At 42.6% G+C, this 24,128-nt stretch overlaps 1 protein-coding gene across 2 annotated transcripts in view; it reads left to right on the plus strand.

Moving 5' to 3' along the window:
* LOC120066104 (switch-associated protein 70-like) overlaps positions 1-12,923 on the plus strand; it is a 32,583-nt gene extending 19,660 nt beyond the window's left edge. Inside the window, exons 4-12 of one of the 2 annotated variants that reach the window (XM_039017223.1) lie at positions 2,081-2,308; positions 2,690-2,836; positions 2,966-3,074; positions 3,507-3,688; positions 9,343-9,450; positions 10,237-10,403; positions 10,825-11,023; positions 11,395-11,491; positions 11,710-12,923. In XM_039017223.1, the coding sequence (XP_038873151.1) occupies positions 2,081-2,308; positions 2,690-2,836; positions 2,966-3,074; positions 3,507-3,688; positions 9,343-9,450; positions 10,237-10,403; positions 10,825-11,023; positions 11,395-11,491; positions 11,710-11,828 (1,356 nt within the window). In that variant the 3' untranslated portion in view covers positions 11,829-12,923. The remainder of the gene's footprint in view (positions 1-2,080; positions 2,309-2,689; positions 2,837-2,965; positions 3,075-3,506; positions 3,689-9,342; positions 9,451-10,236; positions 10,404-10,824; positions 11,024-11,394; positions 11,492-11,709) is intronic. The other variant, XM_039017224.1, reaches the window with a different exon arrangement.
* Positions 12,924-24,128: the final 11,205 nt, after the last annotated feature.

Here is a 24,128-nt window from a genome sequence, read left to right on the forward strand (position 1 = left end):
CACAGTGGACTACAGAAGAAGGGAGTGGGTTATGGGTAAAGAATTATTGTTCTGATCCACTGTTGCGTTTTACATACAGTTTTGGAGAAACACCCTCGCCACTCCCAATCCGCTCTCACAGGAAAAGGAAGTTAGCAACTTCCTGTTTTTTTATTTATTAATTTAATTTAACTAGGCAGGTCAGTTGAGAACAAATTATTATTTACAATGACGGCCTACCAAAAGTCCTGCTGCGGGGGCTGGGATAAGAAAAAATATATAAATTAATATAGGACAATACACACATCAAGACAGGAGAGACACCATAACACTACACTACATAAAGACAGACCTAAGACAACAACACAGGGTGGCAACAACACATGACAACAGCATGGTAGCAACACAACATGGTACGAACACTATTGGGCACAGACGACGGCACAAAGGGCAAGAAGGTAGAGACGTGATTTAAGTCTTTGAATGAAGAGATTGAGAACTGTCCAGTTTGAGTGTTTGTTGCCGCTCGTTCGTCGCTAGCTGCAGCAAACTGAAAAGAGGAGCGACCCAGGGATGTGTGTGCTTTGGGGACCTTTAACAAAATGTGACTGGCAGAACGGGTGTTGTATGTGGAGGATGAGGGCTGCAGTAGCTATCTCAGATAGGAGGGAGTGAGGCCGAAGAGGGTTTTATAAATAAGCATCAACCAGTGGGTCTTGCGACGGGTATACAGAGATGACCAGTTTACAGATGGGTATAGAGTGCAGTGATGTGTCCTATAAGGAGCATTGGTGGCAAATCTCATGGCCGAATGGGAAAGAACATCTAGCTGCTCGAGAGCACCCTTAACTGCCGATCTAGAAATTACGTCTCCATAATCTAGCATGGGTAGGATTGTCATCTGAATCAGGATCAGTTTAGCAGCTGGGTTGAAGAGGACCGATTACAATAGGAAACCAAATCTAGATTTAACTTTAGCCTGCAGCTTTGATATGTGCTGAGAGAAGGACAGTGTACCGTCTAGCCAAACTCCCAAGTACTTGTATGAGGTGACTACCTCAAGCACTAAACCCTCAGAGGTAGTAATCACACCTGTGGGAAGAGGGGCATTCTTCTTACCAAACCACATGACCTTTTGTTTTGGAGGTGTTCAGAACAAGGTTAAGTGTAGAGAAAGCATGTCGGACACTAAGAAAGCTTTGTTGTAGAGCATTTAACACAAAATCCGGGGAGGGGCCAGCTGAGTATAAGACTGTATCATCTGCATATAAATGGATGAGAGAGCTTCCTACTGTCTGAGTTATGTTGTTGATGTAAATGGAGGAGAGCGTGGGGCTTCTCGACAATGCAACAACAATAAGAAATAAAAGATAAGAATACGAACATGAAGTAAATGGCTCAATAGAATAGTAAATATTTTAGCATAAGTATAACACAGGAAGGCACTTTATTTACACATGTTTTGGGGAAGGGGAAGTTGGGGGGGGCAAGTGTTTTAAATTGTGCACTATTTAGAAATCATAATAATAGTATGGTAGCAGCAGTTGTGATGTGTGCGTGAGCGCGTGTGTGCTAAGGTGAGGAGAACCAGAGCATGTGGTCAGTCCAGTTCAAGTGTTCAGCACTCTGATGGCTTGTAGGTAGAGCCTGTTGGTATCAGACCTCATGCTCCGACACCGTCTGCCTGACGATAAGGGAGTAAACGGCTCATGGCTGGGGGTGTGTTGGGTCCTTGATGAAGCTGCGGGGCTTCCTCAAGCACCGCTTTGAGTAGATGTCCTGGATGGGTGGGAGCACCGTCCCATTAATGTACTGGGCCATCTTCACCACCCGCTGGAGGGCCTTGCGGTCGTGAACGTAGCAATTCCCATACCAGGCCGTAATGCAACCGTTCGGGACGCTCTCGATGGTGCAGCAGTAGTATTTGGAGAGGACCTGAAGTAGTAGTATTATTTATTGGGATCCCCAATTAGCCGCCGTTCCGACTCACACAAGCCAAGGATTCGTGCAAGTCCACCCACCTACATAATACAATAAGCATCCCCGTGCGTGCTGACGTGTGTCTGTGTACTCACATGTGTCTCTTCCCAACCCCCCTCAGATCGAGTACTTCCTGCGCAAGCTGACAGAGGCCATGGGTGGCAGCTGGGTGGAGGAGCGCTTCGAGGACTACAAGCTTGAGCTTTGCACCAAGCAGCAGTGCCTGAGTGCCTGGGAGATAATCACCCTGGTGGGCACTGGCACTTTCAGCAAGGGCATGGACCGCCAGACCCTCTCTATGGGCATCACCGAGGTCTTCCACGAGCTCATCCTTGACGTATTCAAACAGGTCGGCCTCAGAGCCATTTATATCTCCATGCCTTGGCAAATGTTGATGTCAACCAAACTACCGTCATGTGACGTGTCCATGGTCGATGGATGGCGTTGACCAGTGTTATGTACTAGCAATACTGTAGCATGGATCGAGCTTTTAAACACCACACACCAAAACAATGTTTGGCTGAGTGTAGTCGCCTTTTTTATAGGAACCACATGAATATTGACGATTTTAGAATCTCAAATGCAACACTACAAATGGTGGCTGTGCGGCGGTAAACTAAGCAATTATACTGAAACGTCTCCTGCTAGTTTTTCAACACCGATATTAACACAAACCGACAAAGACAGAAACACAAAACTGTCTGAGCCTCCTGTTTTTCGCTTGCTGCAGGGCTACATGATGAAAAAGGGTCACAAGAGAAAGAACTGGACAGAACGCTGGTTCCTCCTGAAGCCCAACTCCATATCCTACTACGTGAGCGAGGACCTGGCAGAGAAGAAGGGTGACATCCTGCTGGATGGAAACTGCTGTGTGGAGGCAAGGAACACTAAACGACAACAGTAAACAACAACGACCAATGCTCATACATTCATTTGAACCCTTAACCTAACTATAAAATGCATGTTGGTGGAAGAGTGTAAAAATGTTATGAAATTGTCTTTACAGTCGTTACCGGATAAGGAAGGGAAGAAGTGCCTGTTCTATGTCAAATGCTCCGACAAAAGCTATGAGATCAGCGCGTCGGATAAGAAGAGGAAACAGGAATGGATACAGGGTAGGAAGTGGACGTATTTCATTTGTATTTAATCAGAAATGAAAGCACTTGTACATTGCTCATACTGTATTTATAGATTACAAATGTATATTGTTTTTGTGTTTCGAATCCTGTTGTCTAATGTAACTAGTTCTCAATTCTCTCACCATGCAATTGATCTCCTGTTGGTATTATGGAAAGTATAGGACTGGACATCTAGACTTTATTCATGGGTATAAGTACAGGGGCACGTTCAGCAGAGCTCAACATTGTGGAACGTTCAGATAGAAATATGTTATGTAGAATAGTCAGGCCTCTCTGACATGATTAATAAGTAGTCATATCAGCTTTACTCATCACATTTCTATCTGCAACATTCCACAACATTTCCCTATACTGAACATGGCCCAGCCTTGGACCTGACCCCTGTCTGGTGTCTCTTCTCCATTTCAGCCATCCAGACGTGTATCAGTCTGCTGAAGCTGGGCCGGCCGGCGCCGCACCGCGAGTCCCGCCAGAAGCGGAGGGAGTTGAGGCAGAAACAGCAAGCGGAGCAGGAGGAGCTAGAGCTCAGGATGAGGGAGCTGCAGACGGCCAACGAGAACAAGCAGCAGGAACTGGAGGCCATGAGGAAGGTGAGCTCACTCACAACGGTCAACGTCCTCCCTTTGCTACTATGACCTTTTCAAACTACAGAGTTGAGCTGCCCTGTGCTGGCATAGTTATGCATCCACAATGTGAAGGGGAAAAAAACTCTAAGTCAGCACATTAAGGTAGTGTAAAAATGGTAGGTAACACTTTACTTGACACTCAGCGTCATAACACATTATGACACTTTCATAACCATGTCATACGTCATAACAGCTGACATAACTTGTCATAACCTGTTATAATATGGTCCTAACACTGTCATGACACATATATTTAGACCTGTTGTGACATACAGTATATTGCGTTAATTTATGGCTGGTTATGACACCTACATAAGTGTCAAAACCCGCAAAACGTTCCATTACATAACAGCCTACTATATATATATATATATATATATATATATATATGGCTGGTTGTGTTATATATATATATATTAGTCATCAGCAACAGAGCATTGGGGTAGGTGCATGTCTGATATCAATGTGTGAGCAATTACAATGATACTTTTACAGGGTCTATATATTTATTGTGTATATATATATATATATATATATATATATATATATATATATTAGACGCTGTAAAATGATCATTGTAATTGCTCGCACATTGATGTCAGACATGCACCTACCCCAATGCTCTGTTGCTGATGAATGCAGATTTCAGGTGCAGGACAAGACTGATGACTGATATAAGGGCATGTACCTGATAGGCCTATCTGGCTTATATGATTAGGATGGTCATAATGCTTATTGACAGTGTCATAAAGTATATTTTCTTAGTCCAAGTAAAGTGACACAGGATGGTCATAATGCTTCATGACAGTGTCATAAAGTGTATATCTCTGTCTCTAAAATATGACTAAAGAATTTATAAAAAAATTAAACAGGATTTTAGAAACAAACTTTCAAACAAAAGGATACTTCTTGGTGAGGAATTTTATGGGGGGGAATAAATGTGGGTTTGACACTCTTGTGTAGGTGTCATAACCAGCCATACAATACCACGCCACAACAGGTGTAAATATATGAGTAATGACAGTGTTATGACCATATCATGACAGGTTATGACCATATCATGACAGGTTATGACATATTATGACATGGTTGTGGGTGTCAAGTAAAGTGTTACCAAATGGAGTCATTAGAATCCGTTTCCACCTACTATCTCCACTGTTCTTAGTCTGGAAGTCACGAGGATAGTTGCTGGTACACATTTAAAACAGTCGGGGGGGAATGTGGTTCATCTCCGTCATCGCTTAAATGAAGAGAAGACCTGTGAAATGACAGTTCTACTTAAGGATGTAGGTCACCTGAAAGACTAACTTTAAATGTGTGAAGTTCCTCCCACAGAAACAGTTTGTGGTCGGTAGATTCGGTGCCATGTGTGCTTCTGAATGTTAACAATAGAATAGCCCTACTTTTTGGTTTCCTCAATGGTTTCGCAATGTGAGAATGTGGGTTGTGCTGTTCAGGGGAATGAAGTGTGTGTGTGCACTTAGCTTTTTGTCACTTCCACTTCACTCATTTTCCCAGTCAACTCTCTTAATACTGGTTAAAGTTCTTTCAGTCTGGCCTTTTGATGCAGTTTATTCACAGTTGAAGTCCAATTATCACTGCTCAGTTGGGTCTTTAATTACAGATGAAATGTCACTTAAATGAGATGTTTCCTCATTTCACTCGGCAGCTAAAAACATGGACAGTTAAAATCAAATACATGATGGCAATATTCTCCTATACATGCGGTAAAGAGGTCAATGGAATGCAGACCATTTGGCGACCATTCAAAAAATCGGATCTAAGAAAGTGGATATTCGTCAAATTCGTCATAATTTGTGTTCTAACAGGCCCACAATGTGGTAGACTGTATTTGGTTGTTTTCGCTGCATAATATTTAGAAGTTGTTCTTTTTGGGTTCAGAAAAAATGTCCGCAAAATGCTAACTCCCATTCGTATAAGCTGGTTGCATAGCTAGCCATATAGAAATTGGTGGTGGTATTTGAAGCCGTTTTTTAAGTGTAATGCCGTTGATTTGTGACGACATCCATACTAGTATTATACTTTTTACCCTAACATTATGTGACATACACATAGACTGTTGTTTAAATTGTAGGCGGATTTTGATGGGCGGCAATGAGGAGATTCTGAATCTTTCCCCCTCGTGGCGTTTCCATTGTTTTGGTTGAATTCCATTGATCTCTTTAACACATGTATTGAGCTGATTTTATATTAACAAAGCAGTTCCGGTTATGAGTGAAAAAACATTCGGAAATGTTATTTCACTGGTCGGTGTTACTGTACTAACACTTCATCTTCAGTATGTTCAGGCCCTCTATTTTCTGTAGAGATTGGTAAGAAAGATGGTGCTCTAAGTTCCAGTACATACCAGTGCTTCTCTTCAATACCCATTGTAGCAGAGCTCTTATAGATGAGACCCATGACTAGTCATCTGGACAAGCTCAAATGAGCCATACAACAATACCATAAAACGTTATTGTCCAATGTAACACATGCAGTGTAGCTGTGGACAATCATTGGATTTATTGGGGCAACAATGTCCCTGTGTCTGAACGTTCAATGTGCCCCTAGTACTCGATGTATAATGAATGAACAACAATCTCCCATTGAGGTGCAACAAGTTCCCGTCTCTCATACTCCCCAGTCCAGGACAGGTCTGTGGTACACACAGGACTGGAGGGTGAGGGGTCGGCGCCCTTTATTAACCCTGGGTTCACTTGTACACGGTAGCCATTCTGTGATCGGTTGGTCACTTCACACTAACCTGCGGTAGTGAGTGAGTAACGAACGAGTTAGGTCAATTGACAAGTCACGGCTGCACGGAAAGAGTCAAATTAGGATTAATCTGCAGTTTTGAAGTTGGCACTGTCGTGGATAGCAGCTGTTTTACAGGGTCCTGAACAATTCTGCTGTTCTTATGTTGATTTAAACTTATTTTGTACGTCATGTCTCCGCCATTCATTTCCTATGACCGAAAACGGCTTCTGGAGGTCAGAACAGCGATCACTAATCTTGATTTCTACTTCAACAGGTCGGCAGCTCTAGACGTTCGGCTTACTCCGGATTCAATTAACAACCAAGTTGAATTTAAAATAACGTAGTTATTGGAAGGGACAACAATAAAAAAGTGTCCTGCCTGCCATTGTGTTGGTGAACAGCTGAAGGATGGTGCTGTAGAAATGAACCGGCTTCAAATTCATAGACCGAGCTATGGATGCAAGGACTGAACTTCCATGAGATCAAAATGACAGTTTGAACCATGTTTTGAGCCTATACAGTGTTGGTTTACATGTTCATTGTTTACAAACAAGGTTATGTTTTGGGTCCTGATTGGGTATGACAGTTGAACTAAGCGCATGAGGCATTTATAAGTTAACAGTGCCTTCAGAAAGTATTCATACCCCTTGACTTATTGCACATTTTGTTGCAGCCTGAATTAAAAATGGATTCAATATATGTTTTTTCTCACCCATCTACACACAATACCCCATGACAAAGTGATGGGAATGTTTGCAAATTTATTTGAAAATTAAATGGAGAAATATCTCATTTACATACGGTACCAGTCAAAGGTTTGGACACACCTACTCATTCCAGGGTTTTTCTATTTAAAAAAACAACTATTTTCTACATTGTAGAATAATAGTGAAGACCTCAAAACTATGAAATAACACATGGAATTATGTAGTAACAAAAAAACTGTTAAACAAATCAATCTATTTTATATTTGAGATTCTTCAAAGTAGCCACCCTTTGACTTGATGACAGCTTTGCTCACTCTTGGCATTCTCTCAACCAGCTTCATGAGGAATGCTTTTCCAACAGTCTTGAAGGAGTTCCCACATATGCTGAGCACTTGTTGGCTGCTTTTCCTTCACTCTGCAGTCCAACTCATCCCAAAAATCTCAATTGGGTTGAGGTCAGGTGATTGTGGAGGCCAGGTCATGTGATGCAGCACTCATCACTCTCCTTCTTGGTCAAATAGACCCTACACAGCCTGGAGGTGTGTTGGGCATTGTCCTGTTGAAAAACAAAATGATAGTCCCACTAAGCCCAAACCAGATGGGATGGCAAATCGCTGCAGAATGCTGTGGTAGCCATGCTGGTTAAGTGTGGCTTGAATTCTAAATAAATCACGGAGTGTCACCAGCAAAGCCCCCCCACACCATCACACCTGCTTCACGGTGGGAATCACACATGCGGAGATCATCCGTTCACCTACTCTGCGTCTCTCAAAGACACGGCGGTTGGAACCAAAAATCTCAAATTTGGACTCATCAGACCAAAGGACAGATTTCCACCGGTCTAATGTCCATTGCTCATGTTTCTTGGCCCAAGCAAGTCTCTTCTTATTATTGGTGTCCTTTAGTAGTGGTTTCTTTGCAGCAATTTGACCATGAATGCCTGATTCACGCAGTCTTCTCTGAACAGTTGATATTGACGTGTCTGTTACTTAAACTCTGTGAAGCATTTATTTGGTCTGCAATATCTGAGGCTGATAACTCTAATGAACTTATCCTCTGCAGCAGAGGTAACTCTGGGTCTTCCTTTCCTGTGGTGATCCTCATGAGAGCCAGTTTCATCATAGCGCTTGATGGTTTTTGCGACTGCATTTGAAGTAACATTCAAAGTTATTGAAATTTTCCGGATTGACTGACCTTCATGTTTTAAAGTAATGATGGACTGTCGTTTCTCTTTACTTATTTGAGCTGTTCTTGCCATAATATGGTATTTTACCAAATAGGGCTATCTTCTGTATACCACCCCTACCTTGTCACAACACAACTGATTTGCTCAAACGCATTAAGAAGGAAAGAAATTCCACAAATTTAATTTTAACAAGGCACACCTGTTAATTGAAATGCATTCCAGGTGACTACCTCATGAAGCTGGTTAAGAGAATGCCAAGCGTGTGCAAAGCTGTCATCAAGACAAAGGGTGGCTACTATATGCTATGTTATACATATTGAAACCATGCAATTGGTATTTTTTTTAAATTTAACCTTTATTTAACTAGGCAAGTCAGTTAAGAACAAAGTCTTATTTACAATGACATCCTAGGAACAGTGAGTTTACTGCCTTGTTCAGGGGCAGAACTGCCTTCTCAGCTCCGGGATTCGATCTCGCAACCATTCTGTTACTGGCCCAACGGCTCTAACCACTAGGCTACCTGCCGCAATAACGTAGAACAATGTGAAATGCAAACATGTTCAACGTATTTAACAAAGATGGGATATGGCCTACATTTTGTTTCTGTAGGCTATTTAACAAACTAGGCTATAATGGAATAACATTCGGATTGGCGTTGATGACACCGCAATACATAAGACCGTAAATACACAATTTGAAGCAACCACATATTTAGCCATGGAGCACGTTTTGATTGGCCAGTGAAGAGCAAGCCTCTAACTTTTGTATTAATCAAAACCCAGCCCTTTCTCGCTACCACCAGCTGCAGTCCCATAATTCATGCAGTGAAAATGGCAACAAAAAACATTTCTGACACAACCCTGGACTTATAGCGCTTCCGACAGTGCTAAGATTTACCATTGCGTCAGGTGTATCTGTCGTCAATTATGCTCAATTATGTAATGACTGTTCCCTCCGCTATTGGTCAGAAACTGGAGGAGGCGGCGGCCAATGCGGCAGAGGAGGAGAGGAGACTCCTGCAGACGCAGACTGAACAACAGGATCGCTACAGGGTGGACCTTGAGAGGGAGAAAATGGTACCTACCTACACACAATTTAGTGACCAAAAGAGAGAGTGTTTAGACTGTAAGCGACACCCACAGCTGACTACTAAACACTGTGGCCAGCTACTTATTTGACTTCAACAAATTGGGTCGCACCCCTTTCGTTGACTACTATTTCATTACGCTGGCTTTTCAGGGACCCACTGCACCCAGTGAGACTTCTCTTCATTTATTCAGTCAATTCTTGGGTCCCGAAAAAGGATTTCAACTTTCTAGTTATTTTATTCCCCTGTTTATGCTCCTAAGCTCATAACCTCTGACATGTAGTCCAGACATCCTACTGGCAGACTTTATAAATGACATCAGTTTATAGGACCATCTATCAATGAGGTGTTCCATTTATTTTATTCCCTAAGTCAATGTCTGCTCTGTTTCAGGATGTACCCACAAGAGTTGAGTCCTTTTTTCCCCCTGTTAAAAAAAAGAAAATTAACGTCATTTTTACAGATTGGCATTAGCAATGGCAGGTGTTTCCAATCAGTAACTGTCATAGCCTGAATTGTAGGGCTGAATGATAGGAAGTTAGTGGGCTTAAGATAGAAAAGGAAGTGAGTGGTACACAATGGGTTAAATAAGTGATTAAAAGGGATAGGTCACCCAAAGTAGAGTTTTAATACATTTTAAGTAAGTTAATTGAGTGCTACAGCCTACTAAGCGCTGACTCCTAGTGAATGGGTCGTCTGGTCCAAGAGCACCACTAGATTTAGTCTTGGATACCTGTAGGGCTCTTTATACAAGTGTCTTCTCGCCGGTCCTCAGGTGCGACAGGAGATGGAGGAGCAGGTAGCTCAGAAGTCCACTGAGCTGGAGCAGTACCTGCAGCGCGTCCGTGAGCTGGAGGACATGTACCACCGCCTGGAGGACGCACTGGAGGAGGAGAGAGGCGCCAGGCAGGACGAGGAGACGGTTCGCAGGCTCCAGGCCCGGTCAGTGCTCCACACACACACACAGACACAGAAAAGCAGGCATATACGCATGCACTCTTGAGATGAATGTACAGTGATGGAGTTCATTGTCTCTCTGGCTGAGTCACGTTAATTGTCTGACAAGTGGAGTTTGTCAGTGAGGAAGAGGGAAACACGTGGGCAACAGTCCCTCCAGTACAGAAACACTTCCTTCCTTCCTTCCTTCCTCTGATGACATTTGTGCTTCTCTGGGCTCAGCACTTCTCACATTGTGTTCTGAGTAGGGAATTTGTGTGGGTGTGTGTGCGTTGCGTATATGCTAGGGTGGATTTATGTTTGCAGTGTAATTGTGTTTTTGATCAACGCATCTCTTTTTTCTCCTGTTTTGAATGTGACACATTCTGTACTCTGTTCCCTGGACTTTCTGTCCACGTCTCTCCAGGTTACTGGAGGAGGAGGTGACCAAGAGGGCTGAGCTGGAGCAGATCCACCTCCACCAGCAGAGGACCATCACTGAGACGGAGGCGGAGAAACAGGAGTTGGAGAAGGAGGGAACGGCCAAGGAAAGTGCCCTGCAAGCCGCCATGCTGCAGTTGGAGCAACTAGAGAGTGAGAGGCAGGGGGCACTGGAGCAGTACCAGGTGAGACATGTATTAGGGTCGGTTTCCAGGATTGAAGATTTACGGCCTGCTTCTGGACTAAAATGTACTTTCGACAGAGGTTCTTCATTGAGCATGCTTTTCAGTTCAGGAGTAGGACTAATTTTGGGTCTGTTAGAACTAAGGTGCTTGAGTTGTGGTGCTAGAACAATGCCTAATTAGATGTTTAGGGGGTGCTAGAGCGGTGTCTAGGCAACTACTACCAGACGGCAATTGTAGGGGGCACTAGAGTTCTACAGGTGAGCCGTGGGTTGTCCTGTTTCAGTATTAAAAACCAACTTCCACTTAATTTGAAAATGAGATGACTTACTTGTACAAATCGACTGAGATCGTCTCTTCTTTGTTTGTCACAGGAGGTAATGCAGAAACTGGAGGATGCAGCGAACAACACCAGGACCTGGAAACATAAAGTGGCCCACCATGAGGGATTGGTCCGCCTCATTCAACCAGGTAACACAACACTATATTACATCGCACTTTCCCTCTCCCCTCCTTTTATCAATACTCTCTTCATTTAGCTAGATTTCCTCTCTGTCTGTTCTGGTATTTTTCTTTCTCACCATCTGTGGCCTGGGCGCATCTCAATAATCTAAAGTGGCTTCCTCTCCTCATTTCCTTTCCTTTGTCTGCAGTGATGTGAAAGACTTTTATGATTTTTGTTTTCTCAGGTTCAAAGGGGCCTCAGAATATCACTAACTGGGGCCCAGCAGCCTTCACTGAGGCAGAACTAAGCCTGAGGAAGAAAGATTGGCAGGAGAGGAAGAACCGACCCGCCCAGACCCAGTAGAGCCCCCATTCAACACGCTCATGCTTGTTGAAACATTGATGGAACATTGATGCAACTTTGCCCTCAGTGTGCAATGTTGCGTCTTCAGCATTCATTAACTCAAAAGGGAACAGAGAAGGCAGGCTCGCTTTTACACAGATACCAGGGTTGTGTTCATTCGGCACCAAATGATGTCAACAAACTGAAACAGTGAGGGCCTACCTAGGCTGTTTGTCCAATAGGAAAGGCAAATTTCCTTTTTCCGTTGCAAATCGATTTGAAACGTTTTCTGTTTCGTGCCCTAATGAACACGACCCAGTTCACAGCAGGTGCAGCACAGATCTTTATACTACCTGCATAGCCTGATAGTAAAATGAACAGACAGATTCAAATTGCTTTCATATGAAGGACTGAAGGAGCTGCACGCTTGACACTAGTAATTCAATGTATGAGGAAGGTGGAGTGTGGTCCGAAACGTTAGATTCCTTTTATCAAAACGTTTTTGACCGTGTTTTGATTATACATTTTTTTCCTAAGGGATTTCACAATTGTTTGTGTCTTTTGTAAATGTAAAACTACAGCTTGCATAATTTTAATCAGGTTCCAATTTTTGGTTCCATTGCCAAAGTCATAGCACTTAATAACCCATAAAGTAGTATGAACAAAACTCCATGTTAACATCATCAAATTTCATTACTCATGAAAATAATAATCAAATAACTAGCCATCATAGTGTACTACTCCCATTTTATTAAATGTAATTTTTGCGTACGCATACTGAGAAATGGGACATTTGCGGTGTTACACTTGAAACTTTGCTGCTACACTGTAATGAAAAATTGTACAGTAATCGGAGGTATTATCAATATTAAAATACTCAAAGTTTTACGGCAACATACTGTACATTATGGCGCATTGTGGGAAAATGTTATGGGCTAGGAAAGAATTGCTGTATTTCAAATGTTACTGTAATTTCACCACACAGAATACAGTACCGTACCATATCTTTGGTGCACCAAAACCCCTTTATTTTTTTAAACCTTTAACTAGGCAAGTCAGTTAAGAACAAATTCTTATTTACCATGACGGCCTACCCCGGCCAAGCCTGACCCGGACGACACTGGGCCAATTGTGCGCCGCCTTATGGGACTCCCAATCACGACCGGTTGTGATACAGCCTGGAATTGAACCAGGGTCTGTAGTGACGCCTCTAGCACTGACATTCAGTGCCTTAGCCCACTGCGCCACTCGGCAGCCCTCGACAAATATTTTGAGGAATGCCTTGTAAAGGCTGTATTTGTTGCACCTGTGAGCAAGTGTGCTCTATCACTTTAACTCCTATGTGGTTATAGTGTCCCATCAATAGAACTCCCCATGTTGTAGTCCTAAAAACTGAAAATGATTTACTGCCATCCTTATGGGGGAAATGAATGGGGTTTTGGGATAAGGTCTGACGTTAACACAGGCTTCGGAGATCTTATATGTTTTAATCTATGAGATATCAGTCGGGTACCATAACCTATGTGCTTTCATGCTTGTGTTGATTACAAAATTGCTTCAAAATTCACAGTGACGTTTACCCGATGAAGAATATCTCATAGAACAAAACGTGTAAGGTCGTAAACCTGTGTTTACCACAGACTTTATTTTCAGCGTTTATCCAAAACCCCTCCAAAAACCTGATTCATTTCCCAAAAGACTTTGGCCAACGAGCAATGGCGGAGTTGGTGCCTCTACCATTACTATTGATCTCTATTTAAATTCTACAGGGGACAGATTGGAGTGGCACAAAAATGGTTAAGCATTGTATCTTCATGTCCTTTTGGTCTGTTTTGCCATGTAGTTCCGGCCAGTTTAAAAGCCTTTGTTGGCCCCTAGAAGTATGATATAAAACACCCAAATATTCATTGATAGGCTGTAATGTGTAAACACTTCACCTAGCAACCACCCGCTTGCACCAATCCTTTGTAATTACCGTAAAGTACTGTGAAATACAAACCCCTCCCCTCAATCATCCATTCATTCAGATTACGGGAGCATTTATTTATTTTATTTTATAATAGTACATTTTAAGGTATTGTACTCTGTCATGACACAGTACTTTTATACCGTATTTATATTACTGTAGGTGTACTGGAATATGAAATACATAATTTTTTACCTGCCACTGAGCTGCCTGTAACTGCCAAATTCACAGCAACCCCTTTACAGTGTAGCAAATTACAGGGCTTTGTAGCACGGTGCCAGAACCACACTCATGGTGGGGGATGGAGTTGTCATTTGTGAAATTGTCAGTATACAACTTCTTGTATTTTGTAGTCGTTAATGTGTTTTAAATAGCTGAAGACTGATTGTTTTATTACAGGGTTCAATCTTAAACAATAATTGTATGCAGTTGTTGCAAGGATGCACACGTAAGTAGAGAACTGATTGTTGATATATCATGTAACAATATTCACAATAGAACGTAATAGACACAAGACCCCAGTCTCTAATTGATATGATGCTGCCATTGAAACAAGGGGAATGGTATGGTACTTTCAAATTATGTACTCCAGGGGGCACTATAGTTTTAGAAAAGGCAGGTTATTCTTCATTTGGTCATCTACACATAATTTACTTTAATTTATGTCATGGATAATACATGTTATGCTGTTAACAGTGTGTGTGTTTGGGGTCCCTATTTCCATTACTTCACTGCACAAACCCTCCACTTTCTAAAATAAAATCTAATCTACAGTGAGACGTAAACCAAGATTATCTGCATAAGTGTTGTATTTATCTGCCGAGAAACTTTAACTTTAGTTCATATTGAAATAAATCGTTTTTATAGCTTTTTTGGCCAAATCTCGTGGTGAAAACTACTTTAAAGTACTAAAGTATTTTTTTCTGTGTGCATCTGTACTTTACTTATTATGTTTTTGACTACTTTTACTCATCTACATTCCTAAAGAAAATAATGTAATTTTTACCCAAAAGTACTCGTTACATTTTGAATGCTTAGCAGGACAGGAAAATTGTTTAATTCATGCACTTATCAAGAGAACATCCCTGATCATCCCAACTGTTTTGGATCTGGCGGACTCACTTAACACACGTGCTTCCTTTATAAATAACGTCTGAGTGTCGTCTGGCTTGCTTAATATAAGGAATTTGAAATCATTTATACTTTTACTTTTGATACTTAAGTATATTTTAACAATTACATTTACTTTCGATACTTAAGTATATTTTAAACCAAATAGTTTTACTCAAGTAGTATTTTCCTGGGTGATTTCCCTTTTACTTGAGTCATTTTCTATTAAGGTGTCTTTTTACGTTTACTCAAATATGACAGTTGGGTACTTTTTCCACCACAAACCAAATCTCTGGACTAGAAGTGTCTCTAGTCCGTAGCTAGGTTTCCATCCAATTGGCCACAGATTTTCATGGCAATATTAACAATTCCGAATAAAGAGAATATTCGCGTTGTCCCACCAGCGGCGTGTTTATCCAATTGACCTGTTGTGGATAAAAGGCTGTGCCGTTATGATGTAGTGCACGTAAAAATACATTTTGCGGTTAAATTCCCATGTGCTAAATAAAAAACGAAATGTGTTAACATCACATTTTCAACTCTACTGATGTTGTGTTATACAGCGAGTGTTCCCACCTTAGTATTGACACATGCGATCTAGCCAACAGATCGCAGATATGGCCTGAGATTATTATGGCCAAAAGAGCCGCAGCCAAGCATCGATAAAGTCACCAGAATAAGACCCTCGATATTTATTTGGAAAGGCGCATCAAGCTCATGCCTTTGCACTTTCACCACCCTATGAAATTCATCGTCATTTATTTCATCTGTAGCCTAATAAACTGCACGCTTTCCCCACGAGCCATAGTAAGAGGACCACACGTCATTGCGTGACTAGAACTTTACTTCGATGTGATGGTTATCAGTGGTGGAAAAAGTACCACATTTGATTAAAGACACCTTAACAGAAACCGCAACTCCCAGGTATTGCAAATACCTGGAAATGTAAAAACGAAGGAATTTCCGGTATTTGCTGTGAAGGGGTACTCCAAGTTAAGGAGCCTTAAGTGTCTCTGGACATGCTCTGTTTGTTTTGAGTTTATAATGCTCAAATAAAGGGGCTACGCCCATAGTGTCCTTGGAGACAATGAACCTCTCAGGCATTGTTGGTTTAGTAAAAGTTGTGACCTTAAACTGTGTCTTGCCAGATGCTTGGTTATCAGAGTATGTGTACATCATTAGTCTCTAAGGTAGGTTAAAAAGTCTGCAGAGAATTTTTGTTCAGGTCAATGATTCATATGTCCTTGCTCAGCTCATAAATGGAGATGAGTAACAATACATCAAAATGTATCTTGGTACAAAATGTAAAATACCCTAAATGTACCAAAATAAAATACAAAATGCAGTGCATTACTGTTATCGTATTACGGTCACTGTAGTGAAGGTATTAATAAATTACATTCATTGAGGGGAGATGGGGTTTGTATTTTACCATATATCCATGGGATTGGTGCAAGCAGGTTGACTGCTAGGTAATGTGTTTATATATTACAGCATATCATTAACACTTCTTTTGGTTACTACATGATTCCCTATGTGTTATTTCATAGTTGTGATGTCTTCACTATTACTCTACAATGTAGAAAATAGTAAAATTAAAGAAAAACCCTTGAATGAGTAGGTGTGTCCAAACTTTTGACTGGTAATGTGTGTATATATATATGCACAGTATTACACTGTTATTGTGCTGGAGAAGGGAAATTAGGTTGAAAAGTGGTGGAATTGTACTTTAAGGGTAAAAAATGTTTTTTAGACAAGTTAAAACTGCATGGAGTAGGCCATTCAAGGAGTTGACCTGATGGTGCCCTCTGTCATCAGCCTCCCCCTTCCTGGAGGAATAAAGAAGCAAAAGAGGAAAGGCCTTCCCCCCCAACTTGCTCCATGTCAGAGGACACCTGGATCATCTATTGAGATTAGCCTTTTCAAATCAAAGTTTATTTGTCACATGCGCTGAATACAACAGGTGTAGACCTTACAGTGAAATGCTTACTTACAGACCCTAACCAACAATGCAATTGTAAGTAAAAAAAAATAGGTATTAGGTGAACGATGGATAAGGGAATAAAAAAAAAACACAGGAAAAAGACAGTGAATAATAACAAGTAGCGTGGCTATATACAGTAGCGTGGCTATATACAGTAGCGAGGCTATATACAGTAGCGAGGCTATATACAGGCACCGGTTAGTCGTGCTAATTGAGGTAGTATGTACATGCAGGTATGGTTAAAGTGACTATGCATATATGATAAACCGAGAGTAGCAGTAGTGTAAAAGAGGGATTGGCAGATAGTCTGGGTAGCCAATGTGTGGTGGCACCGGTTAGTCGGGCTAATTGAGGTAGTATGTACATGAATGTATAGTTAAAGTGACTATGCATATATGGTAGACGGAGAGTAGCAGCAGTGTAAAGAGGGGTTGAGGGGGGCACACATTGAAAATAGTTCGGGTAACCATTTTATTACCTGTTCAGGAGTCTTATGCCTGGTGGTAAAAGCTTTGGAGAAGCCTTTTGGTCCTAGACTTGGCGCTCCGGTACCGCTTGCCATGCGGTAGTAGAGGGAACAGTCTATGACTGGGGTGAGTGGGGTCTTTGACAATTTTTAGGGCCTTCCTCTGACACCGCCTGGTGTAGAGGTCCTGGATGGCAGGCAGCTTAGCCCCAGTGATGTACTGGGCCGTACGCACTACCCTCTGTAGTGCCTTGCGGTCGGACGCCGTACAGTTACCGTACCAGGTGGTGATTCAACCAGTCAGGATGCTCTCGATGTTGCAGCTGTAGAACCTTTTGAGGATCTGAGGCCAAATCTTTGTCAAATCATTTTTTTTTTTTAAGGAATAGGCTTTGTCGCATCCTCTTTAAGACTGTCTTGGTGTGTTTGGACCATTCTAGTTTGTTGGTGATGTGGACACCAAGGAACTAGAAGCTCTCGACCTGCTCCACTGCAGCCCCGTCGATGAGAATGGGGGCGTGCTTGGTCCTCCTTTTAATGTAGTCCACAATCATCTCCTTAGTCTTGGTTACGTTGAGGGATAGGTTGTTATTCTGGCACCACCCGGCAAGGTCTGTGACCTCCTCCCTACAGGCTGTCTCGTCGTTGTTGGTGATCAGGCCTACCGCTGTTGTGTCATCTGCAAACTTAATGATGGTGTTGGAGTCGTACCTGGCCACGCAGTCGTGGGTGAACAGGGAGTACAGGAGGGTACTGAGCACGCACCCCTGAGGGGCTCCAGTGTTGAAGATCAGTGTGGCAGATGTGTTGCTACCTACCCTCACCACCTGAGGGCGGTCTGTCAGGAAGTCCAGGATCCAGTTGCAGAGGGAGGTGTTTAGTCCCAGGGTCCTTAGCTTAGTGATGAGCTTTGAGGGTACTATGGTGTTGAACGCTGAGCTGTAGTCAATGAATAGCATTCTCACATAGGTGTTCCTTTTGTCCAAGTGGGAAAGGGCAGTGTGGAGTGCAATAGAGACTGCATCATCTGTGGATCTGTTTGGGCGGTATGCAAATTGGAGTGGTCTAGGTTTTCTGGGATAATGGTGTGATGTGATGCATGACCAGCCTTTCAAAGCACTTCATGCTACGGACGTGAGTGGTACGGGTCTGTAGTCATTTAGGCAGGTTGCCTTGGTGTTCTTGGGCACAGGGACTGTGGTAAATGAGCTGAAAAGGAGACTAGAGTAAGGACTTTAAAATACGTATTTCAAATACATGTAACAGAAATACTCCCCCTCAAACCATGAAATATAGGCAGAGATCATACAGAACTAAGGTTCATGTAGACACTACTATCATCACCAGTTATCATGATCATATCTTTCACCTGGTCAGTCTGTCATGGAAAGAGCAGGTGTTGTTAATGTTTTGTATACTCGGTGTATGTGTTCAGTTATCATCGGCTTTAGGTAATAAGGGGAATACAACAAGGTTATAGCGTTGTGTTTGATTATGTGAAGAGGCAAAGATTCAGAATAAGGGAATACGAACACAAGGTTATAGCGTTCTCAAATGATTGCCTCGCCTGGTTCACCAACTACTTCTCTGATAGAGTTCAGTGTGTCAAATCGGAGGGCCTGTTGTCCGGACCCCTGGCAGTCTCTATGGGGGTGCCAAAGGGTTAAATTCTCGGGCGACTCTTTTCTCTGTATACATCAATGATGTCGCTCTTGCTGCTGGTGATTATCTGATCCACCTCTACGCAGACGACACCATTCTGTATACCTCTGGCCCTTCTTTGGACACTGTTAACTAACCTCCAGACGAGCTTCAATGCCATACAACTCTCCTTTTGTGGCCTCCAACTGCTCTTAAATGCAAGTAAAACTAAATGCATGCTCTTCAACCGATCGCTGCCCGCACCTGCCCGCCCATCCAGCATCACTACTCTGGATGGTTCTGACTTAGAATATGTGGACAACTACAAATACCTAGGTGTCTGGTTAGACTTTAAACTCTCCTTCCAGACTCACATTAAGCATCTCCAATCCAAAATGAAATCTAGAATCTGCTTCCTATTTCGCAAACAAAGCATCCTTCACTCATGCTGCCGAACATACCCTCGTAAAACTGACTATCCTACTGATCCTCGACTCCGGCGATGTAATTTACAAATTAGCCCCCTACACTCTACTCAACAAATTGGATGCAGTCTATCACAGTGCCATCCGTTTTGTCACAAAATCCCCATATACTTCCCACCACTGCGACCTGTACGCTCTCGTTGGCTGGCCCTCGCTTCAAACTCGTCGCCAAACCCACTGGCTCCAGGTCATCTACAAGTCTCTGCTAGGTAAAGCCCCGCCTTATCTCAGCTCACTGGTCACCATAGCAGCATCCACCCGTAGCACGCGCTCCAGCAGGTATATCTCACTGGTCACCCCCAAAGCCAATTCTTCCTTTGGCCGCCTTCCCTTCCAGTTCTCTGCTGCCAATGACTGGAGCAAACTGCAAAAAACACTGAGGTTGGAGACTCATATCTCCCTCACTAGCTTTAAGCACCAGCTGTCAGAGCAGCTCACAGATCACTGCACCTGTACAGAGCCCATCTGTAAATAGCCCATCCAACTACCTCATCCCAAAACTGTATTTATTTATTTATATTGCTCCTTTGCACCCCAGTATCTCTACTTGCACATTCATCTTCTGCACATCTACCATTCCAGTGTTTAATACCTCCCTTATCTTACCTCATTTGCACATACTGTATATAGACTCTTTCTACTGTATTATTGACTGTATGTTTGTTTATTTCATGTGTAACTCTGTGTTGTTGTATGTGTCAAACTGCTTTGCTTTATCTTGGCCAGGTCGCAGTTGCAAATGAGAACTTGTTCTCAACTAGCCTACCTTGTTAAATAAAGCTGAAATAACATTGAAGAAAAAAAAGAATTAATTGGAATTTATGAGGAGGCAAAGATTCAACGTTTGGGACAAAGGAATCTGGCTTCAATCAGAGTTTCTAACTTCAGTCTACCCTGCTCTCGTACAGGAAGGTCATGCCCAAGGCCAGCAGGAAAATTAAACCCATCTGTTTCAATTGTTATTCCAGTTATAAATATCCCTGGACAATTAAAGGAGCCAAGTAAAAGGTGAGGGGTGTGCCATTCCCCCTTCTACAGCAGGATTTATATTAGGTTTATGGCTAGAGGTTACACATACACACACACAGGTACAGGTAAGCGTGCAGTCTGAAGTGGACATGGAATGGGGTGCTACTCTGTTCGCTGTGTATCTGTGTGTGGAATGTTGTATACGTGACAAGACACAAAGCTTTAAAACCGAGACTCTCCTCTCCTCATCCTCCCCCAAGAACACTGAGGAATGTGTGCAAATGTGTCTCAGCAAAAAGGACCTGCACCAACACCCCCCATGGACCGTACCATGGACAGTACTGGTGTGCTGGCTGGCTCTAGCCAGCCAGCACATCAGTTTATGCTTCTGTAACAGGGTTGGTTATGTTTCCACTTGCCTTTAAAGAAAGGTGTATTTAATGTTCAAGCATTCTTATTGGTTGGTTAAACTCTGATGACAATAAGGCGTGTTGTGATTGGCCCCGCTTGCAGATAGGGGGAGATCGCGAACGTCAGCTCTTCCCAGTATGAAAATGTGATGCAGGAGGTAGGTCACGTTCTGAATACTGTTTTCTATTTTCTATTTTACAATGTGCACAAGTTTGCTGTACATTACTGATTTATACATGTGTGGGTATACGGTACCTGTTAGGGATTGAGGGGCTTTCTGGGATGTGCTTTGGCATATGATTGCTGTAAATAAGTGTGTTAGCTAGCATACACCGACGTAATGGTCACATAAGCCCACTGCTAACACAGTTGTCTTCATGCTACAGATTTTGCCATCGACAGCCATCAATATCGTTAAGCCCTGCACAACTAACGTGCTGTTTCCCATTTAACAGCAGGTATTTACACATATTATATTTTGTATTGTGTTTTTTTCGCCCAGTCTGAAAATGTGATGCAAGGGATTTTGCCAGCGACAGCCATCAATACCGTTAAGCCCTGCACAACTAACGTGCTGTTTCCTATTTAATAACAGCAACAGAAATAAATTATGCTCAACTGGGACCACTGGCTGATGTGATTTACTTGGACAAAACACAACGCAAGGATAGTACGATTTACATCTGTTACACTTCTCTCTTGATTTCTTCTGGCTGGAGCTGAATAAGCCAAAGTTGAGTTAACCAACATATTGTATACCAGCATCCTTTAAAAAAGTAGACTCTCTAAAAATACCTGAATACCTGTCTAAAAATACCTGAAAGCAGTATAAGGGAGAAGAGGAAGAAGTTAACAGTTCAGGAAGGCTTTCTTTTAGTGAGTGAAAGGCTGTGGGCTTGATGTGGCAGTGCCTAAAGGTAGAATTATCTGTGCGCTACTGTATCATCATTCGTTTCCTAGCACATAAGTATTGTGCCCTGTGGGAGTAGTGTGTCATACAGGTAGAGCAGCAGTTGCTATTTATGAATTAAGATAATATTGACTGCTTTGTTCTTGTGCCAAAAAAGTTATGACTCAGAGAAGGGAATTACACACAACCTTGACCGCAATGTCCATCAATCCCCCTTCTATCCAAGGACTCTGGCCCAGTGTTTAACAATGTCAAATTAACAGGATTTATCTGTTACTGCTCTTTCATTCCTTAATTGCCTGCGCAACAAATCGGAAAATGGTGCCGGAACAGAAAGCAGACGTTTTACGTGCCCCCAACCGATTGTGTTTTTTGTTCGTTTATCTGCGTTGTTTTAACTTATTTTTAAACTATTTAAAAAAAAAAAACTATTTTCGGTCTCTTATGACCGAAAATAACTTCTTGACAACACTTGTTGAGGGTGCATTCATATTATACAAAATAATATAGACAGATGTGCCATTTTGTAAATGTGAAAAATTAACATAGACCTTCGTGCCAGTTGTCATACAGTATGGCATAAGGATTCGTGAGTAGGCTACAATTGAATCCTCATGTCTTAATACATCAGGACTGCGATTACTTACCACGGACTAGCAGAATCCTTTTTCTTCTTTCACGATGTCACGTTCTGATCTTAGTTTCTTTTTGTCTTTGTGTTCGGTTGGTCAGGGCGTGAGTTGGGGTGGGTAGTCTATGTTCTGTTTTCTATGTTGTTGTATTTCTATGTCTGGCCTGATATGGTTCTCAATCAGAGGCAGCTGTCGATCATTGTCTCTGATTGAGAATCATATTTAGGTAGCCTGTTTTCCCCATTTTGGTTGTGGGTGTTTGTTTCCTGTTTTTGTGTTTGTGTCACCATTCAGGATTGTTTCGGTTTTTGTTATCATTCTCTTTGTGATTTTTGTATTTTGTCGTGTTCGGTTATTATTAAAATATGACGAACACTTACCACGCTGCATTTTGGTCCTCTTCTCCTGCACCAGACGAGAACCGTTACACACGACTCCAACGAGCCCGAGGTGGAGGATATACGGCTCCCTCGGGAACAGGCCCTTACCCCAGTGATCTGCGTGATGAGGCGGAGAAAGAGAGGCCAGAGGGCAGGCTGCCTTCTGAGGAGTAGGAGGTGGGCGAATAAACCCCCACTCCACTCAATTCTGCTCGCAGACATGCAATCTTTGGACAATAAAATGGACAAGTTATTGCCAAGATTAAACTACCAACGGGACATTAAAAACTGTAACATCTTATGGTTCACGGAGTCATGGCTGAACGACGACAATATCACCATACAGCTGGCTGGTTATATGATGTACCGGCAGGATAGAACAGTGGCGTATGGTAACAGAAGGGGCGGCGGTCAATGTATTTTTGTAAACAACAGCTGGTGCATGATATCTAAGGAAGTCTCGAGCCATTGATCGCCTGAGGTAGAGTTTCTCATGATAAGCTGCAGACCACATTACCTACCAAGAGAGTTTTCGTCTATATTCTTTGTAGCTGTTTACATACCACCACAGTCAGAGGCTGGCACCAAGATAGCATTGAATGAACTGCATTCCGCCATAAGCAAACAAGAAAACGCTCACCCAGAGGCGGCACTCCTAGTAGCCAGGGACTTTAATGCAGGAAAACTTAAATCAGTTTTACCTAATTTCTATCAACATGTTAAATGTACAACCAGAGGGAAAGGAACTCTGGACCACCTATACTCTACACACAGAGATGCTTACAAAGCTCTCCCTCGCCCTCCATTTGGCAAATCTGACCATAATTCTATCCTCCTGATTCCTGCTTACAAGCTAAAATTAACACAGGAAGCACCAGTGACTAGATCAATAAAAAAGTGGTCAGATGACGCAGATGCTAAGCTACAGGACTGTTTTGCTAGCACAGACTGGAATATGTTCCGGGATTCCTCCAATGGCATTGAGGAGTACACCACATCAGTCATTGGCTTCATCAATAAGTGCATCGATGACGTCCCCCCCACAGTGACCGTACATACATACCCCAACCAGAAACCATGGATTACAGGCAGCATCCGCACTGAGCTAAAGGCTAGAGCTGCCTCTTTCAAGGAGCGGGACTCTAACCCGGAAGCTTATAAGAAATCCCGCTATGCCCGCCGACGAACCATCAAACAGGCAAAGCATCAATATAGGACTAAGATCGAGTCGTACTACATCGGCTCTGACGCTCGTCGGATGTGGTAGGGCCTGCAAACCATTACAGACTACAAAGGGAAGCACAGCCGAGAGCTGCCCTGTGACACGAGCCTACCGGACGAGCTAAACTACTTCTGTGCTCGCTACG

This window comes from Salvelinus namaycush, chromosome 21 (genome assembly GCF_016432855.1).
Source record: "Salvelinus namaycush isolate Seneca chromosome 21, SaNama_1.0, whole genome shotgun sequence".
Taxonomy (NCBI): Eukaryota; Metazoa; Chordata; class Actinopteri; order Salmoniformes; family Salmonidae; genus Salvelinus; species Salvelinus namaycush.